The sequence below is a fragment of the Oryctolagus cuniculus genome, chromosome 17 (genome assembly GCF_051225735.1).
Source record: "Oryctolagus cuniculus isolate XC-2025 breed Fujian yellow rabbit chromosome 17, ASM5122573v1, whole genome shotgun sequence".
NCBI classification, from domain to species: Eukaryota; Metazoa; Chordata; class Mammalia; order Lagomorpha; family Leporidae; genus Oryctolagus; species Oryctolagus cuniculus.
In genome coordinates this window covers 33,940,414-33,968,008 of record NC_142883.1, presented here as the reverse complement: position 1 = coordinate 33,968,008, position 27,595 = coordinate 33,940,414, and the positions used below count along the sequence as shown (strand labels likewise).

The following is a 27,595-nucleotide window of genomic DNA, read 5'->3' as shown; positions in this document are numbered from 1 at the left end:
TTCTTTCCTTTTCTTTCTTCTTGCTCACTTTCCCCTTCCTCTTCTCAGTTGTGTTTCTTTTTCAACTAAAGTGAGAAAACTCCCCAGATGACTCTGATACAGCTATACATCATGTCCTCATCGTGTACTGGACAGCATAGACTAGGCTGTTGTAGCATTTTCCTGAGGTGTAGATCCTTGACTAGATTGCAGTTCCTAAGGTTCTGTAGGCCTCTACCACAGACATGGGAAGCAGAGCCATTCCTGCACTAGGGAGAATGGACCCTGGGTAATCTGTGCTTAATCAGCCTGACCCCCCTGGACACTGCAGATGTTAAGAAATTGTTTCAGTGCTGACGTTGTGGCATCACAGGTAAAACCATTACCTGCAGTACCAGCGTCCCAAACTGGCACCGGTTCAAGTCCTGGCTGTTCTACTTCCAATCCAGCTCCCTGCTAATGGCCTGGGAAAGCAGTGAAGGATGGCTCAAGTACTTAGGCCCCTGCACCCACCTGGGAGACTGGGAAGAAGCTCCTGGCTCGTGGCTTTGGACCAGCCCTACTACGGCTGTTGTGGCCTTCTAGGCAGTGAACTAGCGGATGGAAGCTCTGTCTGTCTCTGTCTCCCTGCTTCTCTGTAACTCTACCTTTCAAATAAATAAATAAATCTTAAAAAAAAATTGTTTCAGGGCAGCCAGTATCAGGGAGGTGGGGAGAGAACACTGGATTTGGAACCAAACCCACACCTGGGTATGCACTTCAGCTTTTCCCTTTTGTTTCTTCATCTGCAAATTGGGCATTGAGAATGCCTTGAAGAGCTGGCATAAGCATGGAGAAAGGGGTATGTGTAAAGCACCCGTGGTGCAACTAGAACCCTTACTGCTAAGGATGGCCTCTGCAGACTGGCAGCCCTGTGGAGAGTTCCCCCTTGAATCAGCTCCGTGGCAAGTGTTGCCATGGATACTCATTGTACCATCCTCTCCCCAGCCGCTGCTTTGATGGGAGCACCCCTGTCCACGCGGCAGCATTTTCAGGCAATCAATGGATCCTCAGCAAACTGCTTGATGCAGGGGGTGACCTGCGACTCCATGATGAGAAAGGGCAAAACCCGCAGACCTGGGCCTTGGCAGCAGGGAAGGAGCGCAGCACCCCGGTAAGGTGGACCCTGCTCGGTAGCCTGCTGAGTGGAGGAGCACTGGTCTGAGAATCAGGATTCCAGGGGACAGCACAGAACTTGCAGGGCCTTACCACTGGCCTGCGCTGAAGCAGGTTAACCCTGGGCAAGTCTAGTGAGCCTTTCTAGTCAGCCATTCTGTGGGGAGGGAGAACAATGATAATTTTTGTGCTGAGCTGTCTCTGACCACAAATCAGGTGTTGTTGTAACTGTTTTTTTATATTCACTTAGTCTTCACAGCAATCTCTCTGGTAGGTACTTTTGTTCTGATTTCATGGATGTGGAAACTGAGGCCAGTTGACACTAAGCTTGCCTTGAGACCACACACTGGCAGATGTAATGTGTTTCATGAGGACTGAATAACACAAGAGTTGTGAAACACAAAGAACATGCATAGTGCCAGCACCTCCACATGCAGCCTCATCAGCTGTTGGGCCCAGGATAAGTAACTTCACTTCTCTTGGCCTCAGTTTCCTCATTTGTTGAAAGAGGGAGGTCGAGAAAATTATCACCAAAACCTCACTGTGCCTTTAGGAAATCACCTAGGCCCTTCCCTTTCCAGCGGTTTCCCTGTCAGGGACTCCCAGCTCCTCAGACCCGAGCTCATTTCCATTGAAGGTGGGCGTGGCCAGCACTGAGTGTCCTGTGCTGTGTTGCAGATGGTGGAGTTTATGCAGCGCTGTGCCTCCCACATGCAGGCCATCATCCAGGGCTTCTCCTACGACCTCCTGAAGAAGGTAGACTCTCCACATCGGCTCATCTGCAGCCCGCCCTGGTTTGGGGGACTCATGCAGGGGTGAGTGCAGCCTTGAGCAGAGTGGGATGTTCGGCACCACCAAACCTTCTTGTGGGAGCCCTCAGCATGGATACCTTCTGGCATCTGGCCACCCAAAGAGCTGAATTTCACTGGTAAAGGACAGCCAGAGGAGCACCTTAGGCCATCTCTCCTGCTCCCAAGGGGAGGTCTGGTGGAGGAGTGGACTTCAGTGGTTAACAGAGGAGGGGCTTCTCAACTGGGGAGCCCAGCAGGAAATGCTTACCCAGCAGGGCAGCTGGCTGACCTTTTTGTTAGCTCCTGGACTGTAGAGAGTATTCCTTTATTACTAAGATGATAAAGGAGCATGAATGATTAACTTATAGTTTCTTCAGCTGTTTTTAAAATTCTTACTTATTTGAAAGGCAGGGACAGAAAAAATGAAATTACCATTTGCTAGAAGATTCACTTGCCAATGCGTGCAGCAACCAGGACTGATGAAGTTGAAGCCAAGAGCTAGAATTCCCCACATGGGTGGCAGGGACTCAACTACTTGAGCTATCACCTGTTGCCTCAGTGCACTTTAGCAGGAAGCTGGAATCGGAAGCATAGCTAGCTTCCAGTGTGGAATGCAGGTGTCTCAGGCAGTAAACAAACCACACAACCTTGAAGTAAAAGTTGGCTTCTTAGATCTGTGGTCAGTGCTCTGTCAGGTAGGGTTCCTCCCAGATGTGTGTTAACATGAGGCATGGATAGGGGAAAGCAAAGCAAAGCACTGAACTGAGAGGTACAGATGATGCATGGTTGTAGACAACTGTAGTTAGTAACCCCTGCTTCCAGCCAGGCCAGGCTGAAAGTGGCATAGACATGGACTGTGAAATCTAGGTAAGAGAGCAAGAAATGCTTGCCTGAGCCACAGCTATTATCCTGGTCACTGTGAGAGATCAGCTGGCTCCTTTGCTGAAACATAACTCTCACCCTCCAAGAGGCCCCCAGGTAGGGAGCCCCTGTTCTGCTACTTGGGGCAGAGAGGTCCTACTCTCACTGCCAGCTCAAGAGTCTGTTCCTTTGGGCAGGAAAAGGCCTCTATCTCTTGGATTTTTGAGGCCTAAGCATAAAAGCCGTGTTTCTTGAAGAAATTGATTGCCTGTAGGAAAGGAGTCTTCTCCTCATGGGCTGTCTACTCGAATGCAGATGACCATCATGCTTGTCATCTACCCTGGCTATTTTCTTTTCTTTAAAAAGATTTATTTGAAAGAGTTACAGAGAGAGGTAGAGCCAGAGAGAGGTCATCCATCTGCTGGTTCACTCCCCAATAGGCCACAATGCCCAGAGCTGCGCTGATCTGAAGCCAGGAACAGGGAACTTCTTCCAGGTTCCCAAGTGGGTGCAGGGGCCCAGGCACTTGGGCCATCTTCCACTGCTTTCCCAGCCCATAGCAGAGAGCTGGATTAGAAGTGGAGCAGCTGGGTTTTGAACCAGTGCCCTTATGGAATGCCAGCACTGCAGGCAGTGGCTTTGCCTGCTATGCCACAGCGCCGGCCACTACCATGGCTATTTTCAGAGTTAAAGGGGTACTGTCAGTAATGTTGGGACACCAAGTATAAAATGAGATATCCAGTTTACTTCAGTCTAAACTTTGAGCTCTCTTTAGACAGCAGGGAAGGGACACCTGGCACTGATAAGGTGCCAAGGAGGTAAAGCCCAAAATACCTCCCAAAGCAGAAGCATTCACATCTGTTCGTGGCACATGGGGCCTTACAGACCTGTTGTAGGTTGGGGCTGGTGCACACTCTGCCCCCTGCTCCTTTGCCATTGGCCAAGAGAAGGAAAGTGGCTCTGGTAGCAGCAGAATAGTTTTTTTGTTTTGTCCTTCAGTCTGAGCTGAAACTGTATTAGCAAGCATTAACTAAGAACTTACTGCGTCCACAGCACCATACAGGGCTCTAGGAGACAAAGAAATGTGGGGTATTACCACTCTTTCCAAGACAGCTTCCATTAATGAGACTCGAGTGTACAGATGCTAGTTTGGGTGTGGTATGTGAGTGACAGCATCAGGATCCAGTGCCTGCTACTATTCTGTGACCTCAGGGCAGCAAGTTTCCATTCTCTGGGCTCCATCTTCTGATCTATAAAATGAGAAAGTTGAAAAAGGTGTACTTTATGATTCTTTCCAACTTAGACAATCTTTGACCTTAGCAACTTCAAACAGTAAATTTTTTAAAAAAATGTATTTCATTTATTTGAAAGGTAGAGTTACAGAGGGATGAGGGGAAATCCAGAGAGAAAGAGGTCTTCCATCTACTGGTTCACTTCCCAAATGGCTGCAATGGCCAGGGCTGGGCCAGGCCCAAGCCAGGAGCCTGGAACTCCATTTGGGTCTCTCATGTGAGCACTTGGACCATTTTCCACTGCTTTTCCAGGCACATTATCAAAGAGCCAGTGTGAAAGTGGAGCTGTCAGGATGCAAACTGGTGCTCAAATGGGATGCCGGTGTCACAGTGGCACTTAACTTGCTGTGCCACAATGCCAACCCCAAATAGTAAACATTTTTATCTTACACAATTTCTGTGGATCAGGAATTAGGGAAGGACTTAGGTCATTTGTTCTGTCTCTGGGTTTCTCATGATGTTGCTGTCAAGATGTCATTTGGGGCTGCAGATTGATTGGGGCTGGAGGATCCAGTTCCAAGATGGAACACTCATGTGACTGGCAAAATCGAGGCTGGGTGTTGAGCCTCTCTAAAGAGTTTACTGGATGTCCTCTTGATCCTGCCAGAGCAAGTGATCTAAGAGAGATGAAGCAGAAGCTTTGGTGGTTATGGCCTTGAAAGTGACACTGTTGGGCCGGTGCTGTGGCCTAGTACGATAAGCCTCTGCCTGTGGCACCAGCATTCCATATGGGCACTGGTTCCTGTCCCACTGCTCCTCTTCTGATCCAGCTCTCTGCTTGTGGTCTGGGAAAGCAGTGTAAGATGGCCCAAGTGCTTGGGCCCCTGAACCCACATGGGAAACCCAGAGGGAACTCCTGACTCCTGGCTTCAAATCTGCTTGGCTGTGGCCATTGTGGCCTTTGGGAAGTGGACCAGCAGATGGAAGACCTCTCTCTCTGGCTCTCCCTCTCTCTGTCTGTAACTCTGCCTCTCAAATAAATAAATAAAATCTTAAAAAAGAAAAAGAAAGAAAGGGACACTGTCATTTCTGAAGTATCCTATTGAGTTAACAGATCAGCTCTGAGTTGCAAGGGTTATACAAGGGTACATATCTCTAGGGATGAGCACCACAGTGCCCTTGTAGAAGCTGGCTGCTATACCATCAGGAGTACCGTAGTGATAAAAAGGAGTAAAGACAAAAGCAGATACACATTCTGAAAACTTGATTCAGCATCGCTCCTGTGGATGTGAATGATTAATTCTACTTTTTCCTCTCTTAAATATTTCTAGAAACCCTAATGGCTCTCCTAACCGATTACTTAAAGCTGGGGTCATTTCTGCTCAAAATATCTACAGCTTTGGCTTTGGGAAGGTAAGAGTTTGCTGCTGACGTCAGCATTTACAAGACTAACCCATCTCTCACCCTTGCCTACCCTTACCTTCACCAAAGTAATTTTCTTCTTCCCTGCCCCTTTGGAGGGAAAAGTACCTCTTAGTGGTTCTGTCCTTACTAACATATAGGGAAAACCTACAGAGAATCCCTTTAATGCCCCTCAGCTGGTTTTGGGGAGTTTAGAAAATGATCTTTTATTTTATTTTTTTATTTTTATATATATATTTTTTTGACAGGCAGAGTGGACAGTGAGAGAGAGAGACAGAGAGAAAGGTCTTCCTTTGCCGTTGGTTCACCCTCCAATGGCCGCCGCGGCCGGCGCGCTGCGGCCGGCGCACCGCGCTGCTCCGATGGCAGGAGCCAGGAGCCAGGTGCTTTTCGTGGTCTCCCATGGGGTGCAGGGCCCAAGCACCTGGGCCATCCTCCACTGCCTTCCCTGGCCACAGCAGAGAGCTGGCCTGGAAGAGGGGCAACCGGGACAGAATCCGGTGCCCCGACCGGGACTAGAACCTGGTGTGCCGGCACCGCTAGGCGGAGGATTAGCCTAGTGAGCCACGGCGCCGGCCCAGAAAATGATCTTTTAATTCCCAAAGAGGACCCCACACATATTCTATACAGTGAGCAATGAGGTTAATGAGCATAGTTGGAATGCTTTTAATAAGTTGAGATTTTAAACTTAAAAACGTGTTGAGGGCGAATGGCATGTTTTGGGTCCTCGGTTTTGCACTGATGGGTAGATGGATTATGTTTGTGGCTGCTCAAAATTCTGTTTGCTTTGTGGAGGCAGCCTGCTGTGGGGCTGGAGGGAGAAGGGGTGTCTTTGCATGCAGGCTTTTGTTCTCTGGGGACCATAGCAGGCCCTTCAGTTCCAGCCATGGTGTATGTGTGTGGTTTTTTTTTTTTTTTTTCTTTTTTTTAAGATTTATTTATTTATTCGAAAGGCAGAGAGTTACAGAGAGGAAAAGAGAGAGAAATAGAAAGTCTTTCATCTACTGGTTCACTCTCCAAATGGCTGCAACAACCGGAGCTGGGCCAATCTGAAGCCAGAAGCCAGGAGCTTCTTCTGAGTCTCCCTCATGGGTGCAGGGCCCAAGACCTTGGGAATCTTCTACTGCTTTCCCAGGCCATAGCAGAGAGCTGGATCATAAGTGGAGCAGCCAGGACTCAAATCAGTACCCATATGGGATGCTAACACTGCAAGTGGCGGCTTTATCCACTATGCCACAGCATCGGCCCTAAGCCATGGCATTTTAAGCATGTGTCTGACTCTTTCTGTGAATCTCAAGTTTATTAGTAAAAGGCAAATAATAGTAAAACCTTGCAGAATTTCTAGAGGGGTTCAAGAGTATGTAGAGAGAGTAGTGTCCAGTGCAGAGCAATGTTCAGTCAGTTGGTAAATAGCCTTGTTAATTTTGTTAGCTGGTTGATAAGATGTTGCAGGTATGTTGTTTTCCTCTTTTCACACCAGAATTTGAAGCTGTGTTTTGGTTTCAGTTTTATCTCACAGGGGGGACACAGCTCGCCTGTTTAGGGTCTCTTCCCATAATTGGAGAAAAGGAAGTGATTCAACCTGACGATGAGCCCACCTTCTCTTTCTTCAGCGGCCCCTTCATGATCATGACCAAGTAAGCAGGGGCTGGCCAGCGGGAGGCCTGACTCAGTCACACAAGAAGAGTGGGCTGCATGGGACTTCCTTAGTATAGAGTGATTCTACTCAAACACAGAGAATGCTTAAGACTAAATCAGGGTTTCTCTGCCTAGGACACTATTGATATTTTTGGCCGTTTTCTGTTGCTGGGGGTAGTGCTGAACATTGTAGGATGTTTGAGTGTGTACCTAGTCTTTATCTGCTGGGTGCTAGTGGCAGCCTTCACACCCCCTGCTGTTGTGACAACCAAATGATCTGCCAGATGACTTCTGTGGGAATTACTACTGAGTCTGGGAAGAACTCTGAGAGCTGACTCATGACAGTAGTTGGACCTCTCTGCTTTCTAAAGAATTAGAGGCAGCTTAATGGTGATTATCTTATGTCTGATACTGACTGAAGGGTATTGAGGCCCCTGTAGAAGCTGCCTCAGGCATCAGCTGAGGCCTTCACCAATCAACACCAGCAGAGGTAGAAGTAACAGGATTTGCTTATGACCCTAGTCCCTTGCGTGTTCTTAATCCCTAGAAACTCAGTCCTTGCATGGTCACAGGAGTTGTCCTAGCCAAGATCTCTCAGCCTCCTTGATCCTGACTTCTTCTTTCCTGCTTATAAGAAATCCCTTCTTAAAAAACCTCTGCCAGATTCCCAAGGCCCTCTGTCCCCTACACGTATGCTCCTTGTTTTCCCCTCTGTGCCATAAATTTGTTGTCAGATCTGCTTCTCCTCTTTCCCATTGCTGTTGCCTTGCCCAAGTCATCACCATCCCTCTCCCAGACTGTTTCCCTAACTGGTCTCCCATTTCCTGGACCACACATGCAGTACACTACCCAATCCCCACACTGCTGGTGCCACTGTATTTCTAAAGCATAGACCTGATGAAGTCACTGGCTTTCTTGAATCTTTCAGTGACTTCTTGCCACCTGTATCTAATTCTCCAGAGTTAGGAATGGTCCCAGGGTCACTGGGTTCTTTCCTGAGTAGGCCACCCAGTTGTCCCTAGGGACTGTGTGAACGCCACTTCTCTGGTCTCTGGCTGGGAAAGCTGGCTCACTGAAGAGTTTGCTGCTCACCTTTTCTCCTGACCTTGTAGCCTGGTGTGGAATGGGAGCAGGGTCACAGTGAAGGAGCTGAACCTCCCCACCCATCCACACTGCAGCAGACTACGACTGGCAGACTTGTTAATTGCCGAGCAGGAACACAGCAGGTGAGAGGGAGACCCATGGGCCCCATCTGTTGTGTTTCTAGTTCACTTTACAAACCCAGGATCCTGGCTATGTAGAGCTGTCCCTGAAGTAGAGCTCTTCCCACAACCTCAGCATTTCCTGACTTTTGGAATTGGTTGACTTGACTGCCAAGAGAGAAAAAGGAATTAGTGAAAAGCCTGAGGGCATGGTGGTGGTGAGGGGCTCAATTGTGTCATTTGCCCCATGACTCATATCTCTGGATGGTCCAGCTGCTAGGCCCATCTAATTCTGCTGAGGCCCATGTCATCTGGGGCTCTGTGCCCATTAGGATACCACACAGCTGTCCTATGTACATAGAGTATAGCTGTGCATGAGATGCAGAGGTCTGAGGACCTTGTCTCTGCCATTGAGGACATGTCCATGGTCTTAGTTCCTTAGGTTTCCTGTGGCTCTAAGGTTAGGTCCTTCAGCTCCTGCTGGGTCAAGCCCTTAATTCACTGTTTCACTGAGGCCTGGAGTAGACCCAGACTCATTGAGCTCTCTCCTGAGTAGACCACTCGCCTGCTGCAGGAGGTGTCTCTAGAAAGCCCAAATCCTCCCTTTAGGGGAAGTCAGCCTAGAGGACCCAAGGGAGCTAGAAGAATGTGTAGACAAATTGCGGACTTTGATGCGAGATTGAATGGGAAGTGTGACCTGGCTCAATTTCCTGACGTTTCTGAATCATTTCTAAAATGGTTAAAAGACTACATTTCTTGCAGGTGGTTGTTAGGGTCTCAGATGATACATACCAAATATGCGGAGGGTCTTGCTCAGTAGCTCTTGGCAACACTGTTGCCATGGATGACTTAAGACTTCAGGGTCTTATCAGTTAGAGACCACAGATGCCACCAATAGAGACCACTCTCCCATCCTGTTTTCTTAGAAAAATAGTATTCGTTTAGGATGCATTCAAAGCATCCATGTTTGTTTTCATCATGTTCTCCGCTCTCACCCTATCTGAAGCTTCTCTTCTTTTGTAGCAAACTGCGGCACCCCCACCTGCTGCAGTTGATGGCTGTGTGCCTATCCCAGGACCTGGAGAAGACTCGCCTTGTGTACGAGCGCATCACAGTGGGCACGCTGTTCAGTGTCCTCCATGAACGAGTAATTGACTGCTTCTGTGGATTTTCCCCTTGCCACGTCTCCTCCCTGCCATCCTCTCCCCATTGCCCCAACAGTAGACTTCCTATTTGTGCATGCATGGAAGATAAGTCTCTTTTAACTTTTTTATTTTATGGGGGCTGTAGTACACACCATTGAAGGCTGATAAGTACATGGCTGGAACCAGTTTGATTTTATTATTGTCAATCCTGCTTCCTTACCAGATATCTGAGAGCTCACAGGCCCAGAAAACACTGCTGCATTTCTAGCTGTCTGTAATCTAACAGCCACTGGCTGTGTTTTCTTGCATTTTCATTTATGATTCATTCTGCTTTGTTCACACAGAAGCCTTTGTCACTCCTCTCTCACCTCTCAACTGTCCTGGGGTGGTGGCACGTCTTCCAGGGCCAGCAGATGGTCTGGGAAGTGTGCTTTGGGCTGAGCTGTGACTTCTGAGAGCTCCTAGAAGATTTGGCCCTGGGTAGGAATACAGAGAGACCCTCCAGGAAGGGCCTTTCCCCCAAATGGCCTGCCATTCCCTCTGCCTGATGACCTCCTAGTGGTGCTCTGGATTGTTTTGTTTGTTTGTTGGTTTGTTTGTTTTTTCCTGAGTGAAGGAATTACCTTAAAATGCTGTTTCTCTGGGGGAGAGGCCCAGTGTGCCATTAGTCAGCTGGATAACATTGGTGTGAGTCAGTTTCTGTCTTCTTTGGACAAACTTTCTCATTCATCTGAGAGGAGTAGGGGCTGGGTTGGTTCTCTGCTTCCTGAAGGGTCCTGTGAACTAACTACCAGGTTCTCACAGCTACGGGGATCAGGATGGAGGGGGCAGGGCAGGTTTGCTCTAGCAGTGGAGGACCTCCCCTGGTAATTTCCTCTAGGCCAACTCTTGGTGCACATATCAGACTTTGAGAATTTTCTCCTCATTTTTCATGGCACAAAGCTGCTCAGTAGAGGGAAGGGAGCCCAGGTCTGGAGCCAAGGGTCTTGGGTCAGTTGAACCTTACATCTGTCTTTTAACCTCACTGAGCTTTAGGTTCCCCATCTGTAAAATGGGGATACTAGGTGGCTGTGAAAATCGGACACAAAGACTGGCAATTACAAAGCACTGTAGTGTCAGAGGGCCCGGGTCCTTTTGTTCCTGGCATTTGATCTCTCACTTGCAGCGGTCTCAGTTCCCGGTGCTGCACATGGAGGTGATTGTGCACTTGCTGCTGCAGATCTCTGATGCCCTGAGATACCTGCATTCCCGAGGCTTTATCCACCGCTCCCTCAGCTCCTACGCTGTCCACATTGTCTCTGCAGGGGAAGCGAGGCTCACCAACCTGGAGTACATGATGGAAAGGTGGGTACCACCTTGAGTGTGACTTCCTTCTGAAGAAGATCTCCCCCGGGGGACTTTCACTGTAGAGACAGAATCTGATCTGGGTGGGGCTGGCTTATTGGCAGAGGAAGAAGTTTCCCAAATGTCCACTGTGTCTGCCAAGGTTAAAGTGACTTTGGGGAAGTTACTTCTCAAGACATTCTCATTTTAATAATTAGTTAACAAGTAAATATTAGCAGTATGTGTAAGTGCTCTAACACTTCACTCTAAATTATTCAGTTGTTTGACACAGGTGTGCTTTTCACTGACCTTGGAATCCAGTGTGTGTTGGAAGGGGCCACTGGGTCCCTTGTTCCCTCATCCGTGGCTCTGCCACACCCCAAGTCTCAGTTCCCCACTATGTCCTTTGCGTTGCTGGTCAGTGAGCAAGACCAAGCACAGAGGGATGACCTCAAGGGGCTCAGCTTACTGAGACAGGCCATCAAAAACAATGTCCTCATTCGAGGATTTGTGGATGGACTTTTAGCTTCCTGTTGTGCTGGAGTCAAAGTCTTTCTGAGAATCAGGGGTTGAACCCCAGTTCTGGGAGGCAGAGGCTTTCCCCTGTACTTCCTTGCTACCATCCACAGTTCTGCGCCTTGAGCCCAGTGTTGGTTCTTCTCTGCTGAGAGGCCTCAAACTCTAGGCAGAGCCCTTGCCTTGACCCACCTACCTCCTCTTCCCCATGCCCCTCACCTACCATCGCTCATGCTTTGCTTTTGAGACTCTCAGCAGGACTTTGCAGCTTACATACTTGTCACATGCTTCCCGAGGGCAGGGGTTTCTGTTCTGTTTACTGCTGCTTCTCAGATGCCTGGAACAGGATTTCATACAGCAGACTCTCAGCATGCTTTTCTGACAATTGAAACTAAAAGACCCACCATGCCAAATCTGGAGTCCCTTTTGTCCTTCTGCCTGGAAATGGCAGGGGGCAGATTGTACTTGGCCTTGTGGGCCTTGGTAAAAGGTCTGAATTTTATCCTAGGATACTGGGATGCTGTGGAAGACAGTTTTTGAGATTTCTGGTGTCACATGTGATTTTGGGGTTAAGAACATTCCTTTCAATTCTTTGTGTGGAGAAGGGGCTGTTAAAGAGCAAAAGAAAGGCAGAGTAGCAGTCAGGGTATGGCTAGAATTGTTACATTTTTGTACATGGAAATGGACAGAGGCCAGCTGAGTATCACCTGTCGAGCTGTTGAGCCTCAGGTCAGGTCCATTTCTCTCTCTCTCTCTCTATTTTTTTTTTTTTAAACAGATTTATTTATTTAGTTGAAAGTCAGAGTTACACACAGAGAGAAGGAGAGGGAGGGAGGGAGGGAGGGAGAGAGAGAGAGAGAGAGAGAGAGAGAAAGGTCTTCCATCCACTGGTTCACTCCCCAATTGGCTGCAACAGCTGGAGCTGCGCCTATCTGGAAAGAGGAGCCAAGAGCTTCTTCCAGGTCTCCCACATGGGTGCAGGGGCCCAAAGACTTGGGCCATCTTCTGCTTTCCCAGAGCATAGCAGAGAGCTGGATCGGAAATGGAGAAGTGGGGACTCAAACCAGCGCCCATATGGGATGCCGGCACTGTAGGTGGCAGCTTTACTAGCTATGCCACAGCACTGGCCCCCAGGTCCATTTCTCAATCCTTGTTGAAACCTTTCAAGGGCTCCTCATTGCCTACAAGGTGAAGTCCTGGCACCTTTCAGGGTATGGAAGGGTGCTCCACCTGCATTCATTGCCAACTTCATCACTTCCCCCTGCTCCTGGCCATTTGAAGCCACTTTGAGTCCATGCTGTTTCATGACACTGCTGCTCAAATCTGGAATATGTGGCTCATCCTCACTTACCCTTTTTATTTATTTATTTAAATTTTATTTATATATTTACTTATTTGAAAGGCAGAACATCAGAGAAGGAGAGAGAGAGAGAAAGAGAGGTCTTCCATATGCTTGTTTACTTGAGAAATGCTCGCAACAACCAGGGTTGGGCCAGTCCAAAGTTTGGAGCCAGGAACTCCATCTGGGTCTCCCAAGTTGAGGGCAGGGACCCAAACACTTGGGCCATCACCTACTGTCTTTCCAGGTGCATAAGCAGGAAGCTAGATCAGAAGCAGAGCAGGCCGGCGCCACAGCTCAATAGGCTAATCCTCTGCCTGTGGCGCCGGCACACCAGGTTCTAGTCCCGGTCAGGGTGCCGGATTCTGTCCTGGTTGCTCCTCTTCCAGGCCAGCTCTCTCTGCTATGGCCCGGGAGTGCAGTGGAGGATGGCCCAAGTGCTTGGGCCCTGCACCCCATCGGAGACCAGGAGAAGCACCTGGCTCCTGGCTTCGGATCAGTATGGTGTGCCGGCAGCGGTGGCCATTGGAGGGTGAACCAATGGCAAAGGAAGACCTTTCTCTCTGTCTCTCTCTCTCTCACTGTCCACTCTGCCTATCCAAAAAAAAAAGGCAGAGCAGCCAGAATTCTGATTTGAGATGCTGCCATCACAGGCGGCAGCTTAACTTGCTTGTGCCATAATTCTGGCTCCCACGTTGTCTTTTTAAATACGTTGCAGACCCAATCTTGCACACTCCATGAAGCCTACACTGATGCTGTCATCCCCAGAGGTATTCTGCATATTCCTCTCCTCGCACTCAGCACTCAGGTGTCGTACAGCCGTTTGTATGCTTGATGGCTGTTCTCCTTGATGGCTTGCTATCAGGGGACAACGACTGTGACTTGTTCATCATTCTGTCTTCAGCACACCCACCCAGCTCAGGGCCTGCCACATAATAAGTGCTCAGCAAATGTTTGCTAAATGGTTGAGTCTAGATGAAGGAAAAACTTGAAGTAGTTCAGAGCAGGTTGACAACTTTGGCTACAAGTTCAGCAGCAGGGGAGGCTAAAGGGGTTTGTTTTTTCTGTTGGTTATTATCAGAGGCTTTTGAGGAAGACTGTGACAGAATCCAGGCTTCTGGTCAGTGACGGAGCACCATCTGTCATTGAGACAGAGGTACAACAGTTTCTTCCACTTTCATTCTCTAAAGAAATGTGAATTCTGGAGAGAAAATGGAGCTGTGGGGATGGCTAGGCCCACCCCGCCCTACTGTGGAAGAGGAGGCAGGCCTAGGGGTGAAGGGGTAGTGTGAAGTTCCCGAGTTGGTTGGTTGGAGGCACAGCTGGGGCTAGAATCTGGTGGTCAGACCATAGGAGCAGGATGGATTTGAGGAATATCAGCTAGGAGGCCACAGGATGGGGTCTTTTGGAGACCAGATGACCAAGGAGTCAAAAAGAAAGAGGTGAAATGCACTGAGGAGCCTGAGTCAACAGCTGGCCAAATGAGGGTTGGAGGTAGTCATGGTCTGGGAGTGCCTCACGGAATGGTAGGGAGCTGTGAGCCCTCACTTGAGCTTATTCACCTCAGAGTGGAACTGGGAGCAGAAATGCGATCAGCAGCAGTAGCACCTGTGACAGTATAACCTTCTTCAGAAGCTGAGAACAGGAGTGGGCTGGTTATCCAGAAACCCAAAATGGCCTTCAATTCTGCATTTATTTTTAGCAAAATTCTTCTCAGGCACATTAGGTTTTTGAATGTCATTGTCATGGTCTGCTCCATCTTTCAGTGTAGAAATGGTACAGAAATTTTTTTCTACTATTCAACTCCTTTTTTAAAAAGATTTATTTATTTCTTTGAAAATCAGAGTTACACAGAGAGAGGAGAGACAGAGAAAGAGACAGAGGTCTTCCATCTGATGGTTCACTCCCCAGTTGGCTGCAATGGCCAGAGCTGCGCCCATCCAAAGCCGGGAGCCAGGAGCTTCTTCCGGGTCTCTCTCATGAGTGCAGGGGCCCAAGCACTTGGGCTATCTTCTGCTGCTTTCCCAGGCCATTGCAGAGAACTGGATGGGAAGTGTAGCAGCCGGGTCTCAAACCGGTACCTTTAACTCCTTCTTAATGGAATATTTAGAGCTGGAATCAGCCTTGAATGTGGTGTCATATAGCTGCAGCCAAATGTAATTTTAATAATATCAAAGTTGGAAGTCCAGAAAAATACCATCCTAGAGTGATTCTCAAAAGAGAGGTCCCACTAACCCAGGTAGTTTTAAAGAGGATGAAGGGATTCCAAGAGAGGAAGTAAAAGAAGAAGGGTTTAATTTTTGTTGTAAGTGACTTGTCCTTTGCCAGAGCCTTAGGTAAGCCTGAAAGGATTCCTTGGAGAATTGTCCCCTACTCCTACCCCGATTTGAAGAGCCGAGTATGCTAGTTTCTCAGAATCTCTCTCTGACAATAAAAGGCTCCATTGCTTTATCTGTGATATTAATATAATTTGCATTAACTAATGTATAATATCTAATGTATATGTGTTACATTTACATTGAATACATAAATACTTGTCTACTTATTAATTAAATATATAAATACTTATATTCTAGATTTGGATGAACATCCACACTGTTTACATGATACAAGGCCACGCCTCATTATTCAACAGTGCAGCTAAAACATTAGTGCCAATTTTTATAACGTCCTGGCTTCTGCCATTTAGCAAAAGCTCTGCAAGAGGAAACATTATCAGGAAAGTTTGCTCAAAGTCTTAGAATCCCACCTCATCCTCTAAAAGCTGCCCTATGCCAGACTAGCAAAGAACTTACTGTCATACGCTTTTTTTTTTTTTTTTTTTAAGATTTATTTATTTGAAAGAGTTACAGAGAGGCAGGGGCAGAGGCAGAGAGAGAGACAGACAGACAGATCTTCCATCTGCTGGTTCACTCCCCAATTAGCTGCAACGGCTGGAGCTGTGCCAATCTATAAAGCAGGAGCATCTTCTGGGTCTCCCACCTGGGCGTGGGCCATCTTCCACTGCCTTCCCAAGCCATAGCAGAGAGCTGGATCAGAAGTAGAGCAGCTGGGACCCAAACCAGTGCCCATATGGGATGCCGGCACTGCAGGTAGCAGCTCTACCCGCTACACCACAGTGCCAACCCCTGTCATATGCTTTTGAAAACTTAATTGTCAACAAGCAGTCATCTAGCCTTCACCTGATACCCACCATAATGTTCACATCAGTTGCTTACTTGGCAGAGGATTTTACAGCTTCTGGGGTGTTTCCACATCCTTGATTTCGTTTGATTCTTGTGACAGCTTAGTGTAGAAGTCAGCCGTGACCTCACTCTAAGGACTCTTGTTGGCTCAGAAGACATTTAGGATGCCCTGCCTTAGCTCGCAGAGAGTCTGGGAGTGCGGATGGTCAGTGCACCACTTCACTGTGGTGACACTGGTATCTTGTATCAGAGTGCCAATTTGAGTTTTGGTTATTCCACTTCCCATCCAGCTCCCTGCTAATGCACCTGGGAAGGCAGCAGATGATGGCTCAAATAGTTGGGCCCCTGCCACCCATGTGGGAGATCCAAATGGAGTTCCTGGCTCCTGAATTCAGCCTGACCCAACTCTGGCTGTTTTGGCCATTTGGGGAGTGAAACAGTAACTCTCATTCTCCCTCTCCCCCTCCCCCTCCTCCTCTTCCTCTCTCATTTTACCTTTTATTTATTTATTTATTTATTTAGACAGGCATAGTGGATAGAGAGAGAGACAGAGAGAAAGGTCTTCCTTTTTTGCCGTTGGTTCACCTTCCAATGGCCGCCACGGCTGGCGCGCTGCGGCCGGCGCACCGCGCTGATCCGAAGCCAGGAGCCAGGTGCTTCTCCTGGTCTCCCATGAGGTGCAGGGCCCAAGGACTTGGGCCATCCTCCACTGCCTTCCCTGGCCACAGCAGAGAGCTGGCCTGGAAGAGGGGCAACTGGGAAAGAATCCGGTGCCCCGACCGGGACTAGAACCCAGTGTGCTGGCGCCGCTAGCTGGAGGATTATCCTATTGAGCTGCGGCGCTGGCCTCATTTTACCTTTTAAATACATAAATATATGTTTTTTTAATAAAGGAAAAGTCTGGGAAGAAGAGGTGGGTGGCGAATCAGTGAACCTTTGAGTGCTAAACTGAGAGGACCCATCCCCAAGAGGGCAGGAAGTTAGAACAGAAGCAGCATGAGGAGTTGGAGAAGTGGCAAGTAGCTTTGATAAAGCAGATGGGGTTTTGGCGGGGTCTTGTCTTACTTTCATTTTTTCATCAGTGAATATTAAGGTCCTAGTGTAATTTTAGGAATACAGTGACATAAAAAATAAGGAAGGTGCCTATTTTCATGATGCTGACTCTCTAATAGAGGGGAAACAGGTAATACATGACTGAACAAGGAATTCATATAAGTGCTATGAAGCCAGTAAAACAGGATTACTTTGGATTAGGTGGTCAAAGAAGACCTCTCTGAGGAGATGGCTTTTGAATTAATAGTTTAGTCATTAGAAGCATCTAGTTGCTCTAGGATTTTGTAGGTAGAGCATGCCAAGCGCAAGCCACCAGTGCAGTGACATAAAGTGGCAATGTGCACAGCATGTTGGAGAACTGAAACAAAACCCCTGTGTCTTGAGTAGAGTGGCTGAGCAGGAGAATGTGACCAGATAAGGTGGGAAGCACAAGGGATTATAGGAGTTAGAACAGTATAAAGCAGCATAAGTTAGCTCAGTGTCTGGCAAGCTTTTCAGAATCTCATGAAGGTTGCCTTTATGTTTCCTTCTGTAGCCTGGATGGAGGTGTACACAGGGACCTGACTCGAGTACCTCTCCCCAGCCAACTGTACAACTGGGCTGCACCAGAAGTGATCTTACAGAAGGCAGCCACGGTGAAGTCAGACATCTACAGCTTCTCTATGATCATACAGGAGATTTTAACAGGTGATAAAGGTGCACGTTGATGGTTGACCAAAGTCCTTATTTGTAAGTTGGGTTTCTTCCCACCAGGAGCCAGTTTTATGAAAACATAGGACTTTAAAAAAAAAAAAGATTTCTTAAAGGAAACCTCTCTGTGTTCATGGAAAATAAACAATGATGTCTCAGAAAACTTTCCCTTTTAGCTTTTAAGACTCAAGAAAGCACACTCATCTGCTTGTTAATGAGAATGCATTTAATTCAAGCTAAATTTTTAAATTCAATATTGATGACCATGCTTAGGGATCATAAGGTACCCCTTAAGCATTTGTAAATGAGAAGAAAAGATTGGTGTCAGGCCAGTGCCGTGGTTCACTAGGCTAATCCTCCACCTGTGGCACCGGCACCCTGGGTTCTAGTCCTGGTTGGGGCACTGGATTCTGTTCCGGTTGCTCCTCTTGCAGTCCAGTTCTCTGCTGTGGCCCGGGAAGGCAGTGGAGGATGGCCCAAGTGCTTGGGCCCTGCACCCGCATGGGAGACCAGGAGAAGCACCTGGCTCCTGGCTTCGGATCAGCACAGCACGCCAGCCGTAGCGGCCATTGGAGGGTGAACCAACGGCAAAAGGAAGACCTTTCTCTCTGTCTCTCTCTCTCTCACTATCTAACTCTGTCTGTCAAATTAAAAAAAGAAAAAAGATTGGTGTCTGAGTAGTAAACTATGAAATTAAACACCCTGAGGGCCTAGAAAGTGTATATTAATGATGCTTAAAAGAAATGAACCAAACCTACATAACTTTATAGTGTGAAGAAAATAGCTCCATATCTGGAGACAGGACTCCTTCAGCAGAGGGATATGCACACATACAGAGAGTAAATGAGCAAGAGCCATTTCATGGTGTGTACAGGCCCACAAGCCAGTCACTTTCCATGAGATGAATGTATTGGGCTACCAGCTTAATGCTATGTAACATTCCCTGTACCAAGGTCTGCCTATGTAAAGATGATACTGAGGCTACTCTGTCCTATCTCTGTGGCAGGGAATTCCTGGCAAGTGGGTTCTCATTCGTGATTGGGCTTTTAGGTAGTTTTTTTTTTTTTAGCTTTTTATTTATTTATTTGACAGGTAGAGTTACAGACAGTGAGAGAGAGAGAGAGAGAAAGGTCTTCCCTCCGTTGGTTCACCTCCGTTGGTTCACCTCCATTGGTTCACCCCCCCAAGTGGCCGCTACGGGCAGCGCTGTGCTGATCCGAAGCCAGGAGCCAGGTGCTTCTTCCTGGTCTCCCATGCGGGTGCAGGGGCCCAAGCATTTGGGCTATCCTCCACTGCCTTCCCGGGCCACAGCAGAAAGTTGGACTGGAAGAGGGGCAGCCGGGACTAGCCAAGTGAGCCACAGTGTCAGGCCTGCTTTTAGGTAGTTTTTACAGAGAGTTTCTTGACTAAGTTACCCAACTTTGTATGATTTTTTTTTTTTATCTTCTTTGAATGGTTTAATTTTACTCCTTCCTGTGACTTTTTCCTTACAGACAACGTACCTTGGAATGGTTTAGATGGCTCGGTTATTAAAGAAGCTGTAGTCTTGGGAAATTATTTAGAAGCAGATGTCAGGCTTCCGAAACCTTACTATGATATCGTTAAGTCAGGCATCCAGGTCAGGCAGAAAGACCGAACTATGAATCTTCAAGATATCCAGTACATTCTGAAGAACGACTTAAAGGCAAGTCCTGAAGCTTTTGAAATTTTATTTCTGCTCACCTATCCAGGGGAATGGGGAGTTGGAGACCAAGTTGTAAGGAGTTTTGGAAATCCTTATTTTATGATTCCCTTTCTGTGTTCCTGAGAAAGCCTAACAACTTGATTTAGTGTGAGTGGCAGGGGATTGAGTAGTGGATCTGGGGAGGTTCAACACATAGTGGGGACTCTCTGTGGGGACATAGTAGAGATTCAGTGAATGGTAGCAGTTATCACTTTCAAGATACTGGTAATGACAAGAAATCAGTTAATTAGGATAGGACTACAATCTACCCAACAGAGTAAGAGGGAATTTTGTCTGTACTTTGGTTACTAAACAACAACACTAGTGACATCCGGATGACAACAGATGTATCCTTTTTTTTTTTTTTTTTTTTTGATTTTTAAAATTTTTTACAAACCCTTGTGTCAAGGGCTTTCAAAAGATCACAGCAAGGGAGCTGCTCTGCTACATACAAAACCCCGACAGTTGTATCCTTGACAATACCTGCTGTGTTATAGGAATTTATTGGAGTACAGAGAACTCAACCAACTGAGAGCCCCAGGGTGGAGAGATATGAACCTCATCCTGATGTCTATCTAGGACTGACTTCAGAACATCCAAAAGACACCCTTGACTTGGAAATCAAAGAATTGAAAGAAATGGGTATGGCCTTAATTCACAACTTAAGCGTCTCTCTTTTTTTATTTTTAAGATTTATTTATTTATTTGAAAGTCAGAGTTACACAGAAAGAGGAGAGGCAGAGAGAGAGAGAGAGAGAGGTCTTCCATCCGCTGGTTCACTCCCCAGTTGGCCGCAACGGCTGAAGCCAGGAACCAGGAGCTTCTTCCTGGTCTCCCATGCAGGTGCAGGGGCCCAAGGGCTCGGGCCATCTTCTACTGCTTTTGTAGGCCATAGCAGAGAGCTGGACAGAAAGTGGAGCAGCCAGGACTCGAACCGGTGCCCGTATGGGATGCCAGCACTGGAGACAGCGGCTTTACCCACTATGCCACAGTGCCAGCCCCCCTTTCTTTTTTTAAGATTGATTTATTCAAAAGGCATAGTTACAGAGAGAGAGGGAGAGAGAGAGAGAGAGAGAGAGATCTTCCATCTGTTCGTTCACCCCCAAATGACTGCCATGGCCGGAGCTGGTCCAGGTCGAAGCCAGGAGCCAGGAGCTTCTTCCACGTCTCCTATGTGGGTGCAGGGGCCCAAGGACTTGGGCCATCTTCTGCTGCTTTCCCAGGTGCATTAGCAGGGAGCTAGATCAGAAGTGGAGCAGCCGGGACTTGAACTGGCACCCATATGGGATGCTGGCGCAGCATGAGGCAGCTTTACCTATTATGCTACAGCACCAGCCCCTTAAGCATCATTTTGACAGAGTGTGTTCTTAGAGTCACATAAGCTGTAACTAATTGACTCCTCCAAACTGTACGTGTAACTTACACTGGGGGAAAAAATGGATGCCTTAGGAAGAAATCAAGATCCATATGATGCCTGAGTTTGATTCAGAACTAAGTAGTAATGATGAGTTTATTTCTAGCATAATTATTCAGAAGCTTATCTAATTACTTGTCAAGTAAAAATTAATTTTAAAATTTAAAACTACCGTGTGCCGGCGCCGCGGCTCACTAGGCTAATCCTCCACCTAGCGGCGCCGGCACACCAGATTCTAGTCCTGGTCGGGGCGCCAGATTCTGTCCCAGGTGCCCCTCTTCCAGGCCAGCTCTCTGCTGTGGCCAGGGAGTGCAGTGGAGGATGGCCCAAGTGCTTGGGCCCTGCACCCCATGGGAGACCAGGAGAAGCACCTGGCTCCTGCCATTGGATCAGCGCGGTGTGCTGGGCGCAGCGCGCCGGCCGCGGCGGCCATTGGAGGGTGAACCAACAGCAAAGGAAGACCTTTCTCTGTGTCTCTCTCACTGTCCACTCTGCCTGTCAAAAAAAAAAAATACTGTGTGCTCATTTCAGAAAATTTAAAACAGTACAAAGAAGAAAATTACCATTTTAATTCCACCTCCTTGAAAAAATCTGTTAACATTTTGGTGTTTCCTTCCTGCTTTATAGCTTTTTAGCACATTTGGAAATTTTAGAACGCAGAGCTAGAAAGGACTTTGCAATATTCAGACTTAATGGCCCCATTCTACAGATGAAGAAAACTAAGGAGGATATGATCTGCTTAGAATCCCAGAGCTTGTTACAGAACAGGAATCAGGGCTTCCAATTCCAGCCAAATGGTCATTCACTCACCCACACTTTGACAGAGATGGAGGCCTTGAGTGGACCCTTCAAGCTCTTATTACTTTGGTTCCTTCATCCCATTCTCTGCAAATTGTGTACCTCTAGATGGTTAGTCCTGGCATTGATTTTCAGTTATTTATTCCTGCTCTGATGCAGAAAGTGAGATCCTGGATCTGCTGGTTTATTCCCCAAATGGCTTCCATAGACAAGTCTCAGCCAGGCTGAAGCCAGGAGCTGGGAACTCCACCTGGATCTCTCACGTGGGTAGCAGGAACCCAGATACTTAGATCATCTTCTGCTGCCTTCCCAGGCACGTTAGCAGGGAACTGGATGGGAAATAGAACAGCCAGGACCCAAGCGACACTCCAGCGTAGGATTCGCGTGCTTCAGGTGGTAGCTTAACCTACTGTGCCACAACCACGACCCTTCTCAATTGCTTTTATCAGGTGATCACCAAGAGCATAACTTCACCTGGTGTAGTCAAACCCCTTTGTGTGTGAAGAAAGTTATGAAGGTAGTGTTTAATATTCAGGGGCCTGCAGTTCACATGTACTGACAGTTATGAATGTTTTGAGCACATCGTAAATGAAGCTTAGAATATTTCCCTGAGGGTTTGACTCCACTGCTGCCTTTTTTTTTTTTTTTTTTTTTTTTGACAGGCAGAGTTAGACAGTGAGAGAGACAGAGAGAAAGGTCTTCCTTCTGTTGGTTCACCCCCCAAATGGCCGCTATGGCTGGCGCACTGCGGCTGGCGCACTGCGCAGATCTGAAGCCAGGAGCCAGGTGCTTCCTCCTGGTCTCCCATGCGGGTGCAGGGCCCAAGGGCCTGGGCCATCCTCCACTGCCCTCCCGGGCTACAGCAGAGTACTGCTGCCTCCTTTTGCCCTGCCTTGTGCCCCCAGTTTCTGCTTCATCCCATGTCTAAGTGGGAAACTTCCTTTCAGTTAGAAATGCTGGTTTACCCTCTGATGGGTTTATGCAGTCGTCTAGACAGCCAGGAAGGGAGCATTCTTGTGCTTCTTGACCAGAAAGCTGAGGCTGCTTAGCTGCTGAATGTGAACACTGTAATCAGTTGCTTGTCTTTTTTTCAACAGGCAGTCCACTTCATTCACCAAGGGGTCACTCTTCTCCCACTGAGGAAGCCACATTGGATCCTGTGACCCCAGAACCAAGTGTGATGGCCCAGGAGGCTGTGCATCAGCCTGCTCCTTCTCTTGCTCATTTGGTGGCAGAAGAGGCGAGGAGCCCCAGCACCAGTCAGGCGAGCCTCTGCAGCTTCGAAATCAATGAAATCTACTCAGGCTGTTTGAACCTGGGAGATGACAAAGAGGAAGAGACCCCAGGAGCTGCTTCATCTCCTGAGGGGGAGAGACCAAACCAGGCAGACGAACTGCAATCCATGGAGGAAGAGTTGGATAAGATGGAGAGAGAGGCATACTGTTTGTGTGCTGACAAGAGCTCTTCAGAGACTGACCCAGAGCTCTCCTTTGGGGACTGGGACTGGCAGAATGACTCACTCAGTTCGCCCAGCCTCCCTGAGTCAACCAGAGAAGTGCAGGGCCCTGTGAGCAACAGGTCCATGACTGAAGAGTACATCAGTAAGTGTGTCCTGAACCTGAAGATCGCACAGACACTGATGCACCAGAGTGCTGATCTGCTGAGGGATACCCAGCAGGAAATAGGTCAGCTGGAGGTGATGCATAACGAGCAGGAGGAGTGCAGGTCTCTGTGGGAAGCTTCACGAGAATTTGCAAATGTCTGTCGCTCACCTTCAGCCCTGGGCCCTCCAGCTCCAAGTTACATTCCTCCTGCCATGCATCTGTCAGGGGGCCAGCAGCCAGACACCAGGGGCAGTTGCCTAACCCTAGCAAGGTCTCCAAGAACAGCGAGAGATTTTCAGGGAGGACATTTTGGCAAAAGGCCCAGAAAAAGAAGTGGCTGTGACTGGAAACCTCTCACCCAAGTTTCTGAAGAAAGTTCTGGGCATCAGTCAGAGACAAGTCATCAGGTAAAGTTACACAGGAGGAAGGGGAGCCTAAGCAGTACTCCCAGCTGGGTTCAGCATTGGCCTTGCCCTGTGTGCAGGGTCTGATGTGTAAATGCAAGCAGTTCATAGCAAGGCCCTCTTACCTTTGGGAAATAAGGCCTTCAGGATGGATTTTTCAACGTAGATGCACTCTACCTTCCATGCCAAATCCTGTCCTCTGTAAATTTATATGGCTCACTTCAGGAGATGCAATTTTACAGGTCAAAATGATCAAATAATGGGATTTTCACATTTTCACATGCAAAGTATCTTGGGCAGTTATTAATTTCCATTTTAAATTGCTTATTCATCCATTTACTCACTCAACACACATAGAGCCAGCGGCTATAAATATAATGAATAAGCCACAAGCTCTGCCCATAAGTAGCTCAAATGCCAGTGTAGGACTGAGGACCCGAGTGATCAAAGATGCCTTAGAAGAGCTGAGCAGACGCCATGGGAGCTGACCTGAGTGACTTGGCTAGAGGCTTAGTGAGATTGTAGGGTGTCTCCCTGAGAGTGCCTTTAGGACAGGGCCTAGATCTTACTCTGCGTTCCGTCATCCAGCATGAGGCCTAACACATACATAGAAGTACTTGATAAGTGGTCACTGACAGAATGAGGGAATGAATGACTTTGAACAGGCTCATATGTAGAATGATGGCTGCCTCTCAGATCAGAATTTTGGAGCTGGAAGACTCTCCATACGTGGATCAACCCTATAATTTTAGAGCATTAAGCTCAAGTTTGGTGATGGAAACTTGCCATGGTCTAGTGGTGTTACCGAGGTGGGAGTGGAAAGGAGAGGACTACTCTGTTGGAGGGAAGATTCTGTGCTCCCTTAGAATTCTCATGGTCAGGCATTTGACAGGGTTCACCTGGGCAGTTCTATTCCACATGGCATTGGCTGAGGGTACTTGCTCAGTTGCATTCAGCTGGAGGTTGGGCTGGAGGCAAGAAGGTCCAAAGAAGTCCTTACTCACATGTCTGATATCTTGAGCTCTTCCATGTGGCCTCTGTCTCTGCACTTGGTTTCTCATCATTCCACAAGTAGTCCCAGCCAAGCTTCTCCATAGCGTGACAGCTGGCTTTCTAAATGAAAGCTAAAACTGCCAGGCCTCTTAAAAGCTAGTCCTGACTATAGGACAGTGTCACTTCTGCTGCTTTCTGATGGGCAAAGAAAATCATGAGGCCATCCTAGGAACAAGGGGAGGGAACTAAGCTCCAGCTGCCGATGGGACAAGTGGCAGGGCAGACAGGGAGGGAAGGAGTTGATGGCAGCCATCATTGGAAACCCTTTACCAGTACATGTGACTGTACCAAACAATTACACTGTGTTTATTTTTTCCTTAAAAAGTAACCCTCTCTTTCTAGCATCAAAATGGAACATTAAGCATTGCCACAGAAGTGAATTTTTCAGACAATTAAAATGCATTCCTTTAATTTCATAATTATTAAATGTTTTAATTATACTGAATGCAAACATTACAGACTTCCAATCATTCTAAACGTCTATTCTAAATACATTTTATATGCTAAGTTACCCTAACCTTTCCTTGGTGACAGTGGCATTTTTCTGAACATCTGCTACTATGAGTTCCATGATACAGTGCTGTCTTCAGTTCCTTCTGAGGAATGTTAGCCCACATAAAAAGGCCTCTGGAGCTCGTATGCCAGGGAGCTTGTGATAATTTTTTATGCATCCCTCCCTTTTTTGGGTGGTGGTGGTGGTATTTATTTGAAAGGCAGAGTGACAGAGAGGGACAGACACCCTGGGAGATTTTCTCTCTACTGATTCACTCCCCAAATGCCCTCAATTGCTAGGGGTAGGCCAGGCAAAAGATGGGAGCCCAGAACACCCAGCTCCTCCACTTCTGATTCAGCTTCCTGCTCATGTATACGTTATGAGGCAGCAGTGATGACTTAAGTACTTAGGTCTCTGCCACCCATATGGGAGACTCAGAAGGAGTTTTAGGCTCCTGGCTTTGGCCTGGTCCAGCCCTGCCTGTTGTTGGCATTTGGGGAGTGAAGCATCAGATGGAAGATCTTTGTCTTTCTGCCTTTGAAATTAAAAAATTCAAAAAAAATTTTTTTAAATCATGTTGAAATTGGAATAAACATCTAAAAGTCTTTTTTGAACAGAAGGTACAGAATTTCATTTATTTTACTTCTTTTGTTCCAGAGTATTATAGCTTTCATTTTATTGTGTTTTATTTTCATAGCATCCTTACTGGTGAGTACTGTCCTGTTTTATGAGTAAGGAAGGAAACTCTAGTTTCCTTAGGTTATTTCCTTAGGTTATTCTGAGTAAAGCTTAGACTAGACTCCAAAGCTCAGGGTTCCTGCTACAGAGATTTGTGGCCTTCATATTAACGGTGCGGGGGAGTGTGATGCTCAGGAATGTGTTTGAATTTTGATTTCTATCTTGTCTGTTCCTTGTCTCTGTGCATGCTTTCCTGACTGGGTTCCTGCAGGCCAGCATTTCTGGGTAAGGGCCACCAGGTGAGAGATGGGCTTGTAGACAAGAAGTGTGTAAGGGAAGTCATGTTGGTAGGTCTGGCTGCTTACACATGTTTAATAAGCGTGGCTCTGGAAATAGAGAGTGAGAGTGAAGAGAAAGAGAATTCCCTTATCAGAGCACTAAAATGTAATTGTTTTTTAAACAGACTACTCTTGGTGGCTCTGGGAAAGACAATACAGGTGAGCAGTTTCAGCACACTGAAGGAGCCAAGGTCAGTTTGGACAGAAGCCGAAACCAAAGTACTAGTAGGTGGGTCAACATTTTATTATCCTTTGTGTTGTCATGCATTAGACTCCATGTGACCTGGAGGCCCCTTAATGATCTTCATATGTCTTGACAAGGGACTGTGAGTGACAAACAGCAATGCAGAAACAGCTCTTGTCAGGCTCTCTGCTAAGTGATGGGGTAGAGCAGTGCAGTGGAAACTTGTAGGCAACTTTTTTTTTTTTTTTTGACAGGCAGAGTGGACAGTGAGAGAGAGAGAGAGAGAGAAAGGTCTTCCTTTTGCCGTTGGTTCACCCTCCAATGGCCGCTGCGGCTGGTGCACTGCGGCCGGTGCACTGCGCTGATCCGGAGCCAAGAGCCAGGTGCTTCTCCTGATCTCCTGTGCGGGTGCAGGGCCCAAGCACTTGGGCCATCCTCCACTGCACTCCCTGGCCACAGCAGAGAGCTGGCCTGGAAGAGGGGCAACCGGGACTAGAACCAGGTGCGCCGGTGCCACATGGCAGAGGATTAGCCTATTGAGCCATGTTGCCGGCCTTGTAGGCAACTTCTAAGATAAAGTTGCTGGCAGGTTAATCAGACAGAACTCATCATCTGTCAAAAGCAAAGAATGTTGCCTTTCCAAAACTGCCCAAATAGTTTGTGGTTTTTTTTGTTTTAAATAAAAAGAAATGTCAGGTACTGCATTTTCCAGTCCTCCAGAAACCAAACTAATTGGAAACCAAGGTGGTTTAAAGTAAGCAGCATGAGGCCGGCGCTGCAATAGCTCAATAGGCTAATCCTCCACCTGTGGTGCCGGCACACCGGGTTCTAGTCCCGGTCGGGGCGCCGGATTCTGTCCCGGTTGCTCCTCTTCCAGTCCAGCTCTCTGCTGTGGCCAGGGAGTGCAGTGGAGGATGGCCCAAATGCTTGGGCCCTGCACCCCATGGGATCCAGGAGAAGCACCTGGCTCCTGGCTTCGGATCAGCGCGGTGCACCGGCCGCAGCAGCCATTGGGGGGGTGAACCAATATAAAGAGTAATCAGCTCAGTTATTTCTTCTCATTTTGAGTTTTAATTCTCACACCAGATCCTTGTTATCCAGTAGAAGACAAAATATTGTTGAAATAAAGGCTTTTGTGTGTGTGTGTGTGTGTATATATATATATATATATATATAAAGACACAGATGCTTCCCTAACTGCTCCTATGAATGTTGTCAGTTCTGCTGTTATTAGGTTGCTGGTGACCCCAGCTGGGAAAATGTAAGTCTAATACAAAATGACATAAAGGAAGCTACATGTAGGCAGTTTTATATTTTGATTTTTTACTGTAAGAAGATGAGCATTATCCTGTTATTTTTTTTTTAAAAAGCTCAC

The 27,595-nt window shown here is 47.5% G+C and overlaps 1 protein-coding gene across 37 annotated transcripts in view; it reads left to right on the top strand.

Moving 5' to 3' along the window:
• The window catches only part of TEX14 (testis expressed 14, intercellular bridge forming factor), a 140,088-nt gene that overhangs the window by 69,138 nt on the left and 43,355 nt on the right, over nt 1-27,595 (top strand). For 20 of the 37 annotated variants that reach the window (XM_089317254.1, XM_051824767.3, XM_070060968.2 and 17 more), the window contains 12 exons: nt 967-1,132; nt 1,813-1,949; nt 5,350-5,431; nt 6,947-7,077; nt 8,191-8,304; nt 9,304-9,427; nt 10,591-10,769; nt 17,377-17,528; nt 19,025-19,215; nt 19,752-19,896; nt 22,564-23,477; nt 26,162-26,265. In XM_089317254.1, coding sequence (XP_089173380.1) covers nt 967-1,132; nt 1,813-1,949; nt 5,350-5,431; nt 6,947-7,077; nt 8,191-8,304; nt 9,304-9,427; nt 10,591-10,769; nt 17,377-17,528; nt 19,025-19,215; nt 19,752-19,896; nt 22,564-23,477; nt 26,162-26,265 — 2,439 coding nt within the window. Of the gene's footprint in view, nt 1-966; nt 1,133-1,812; nt 1,950-5,349; nt 5,432-6,946; nt 7,078-8,190; nt 8,305-9,303; nt 9,428-9,559; nt 10,770-17,376; nt 17,538-19,024; nt 19,216-19,751; nt 19,897-22,563; nt 23,478-26,161; nt 26,266-27,595 lie in introns of those variants that run through there. The other 17 variants (XM_089317242.1, XM_089317241.1, XM_089317245.1 and 14 more) reach the window with 6 other exon arrangements.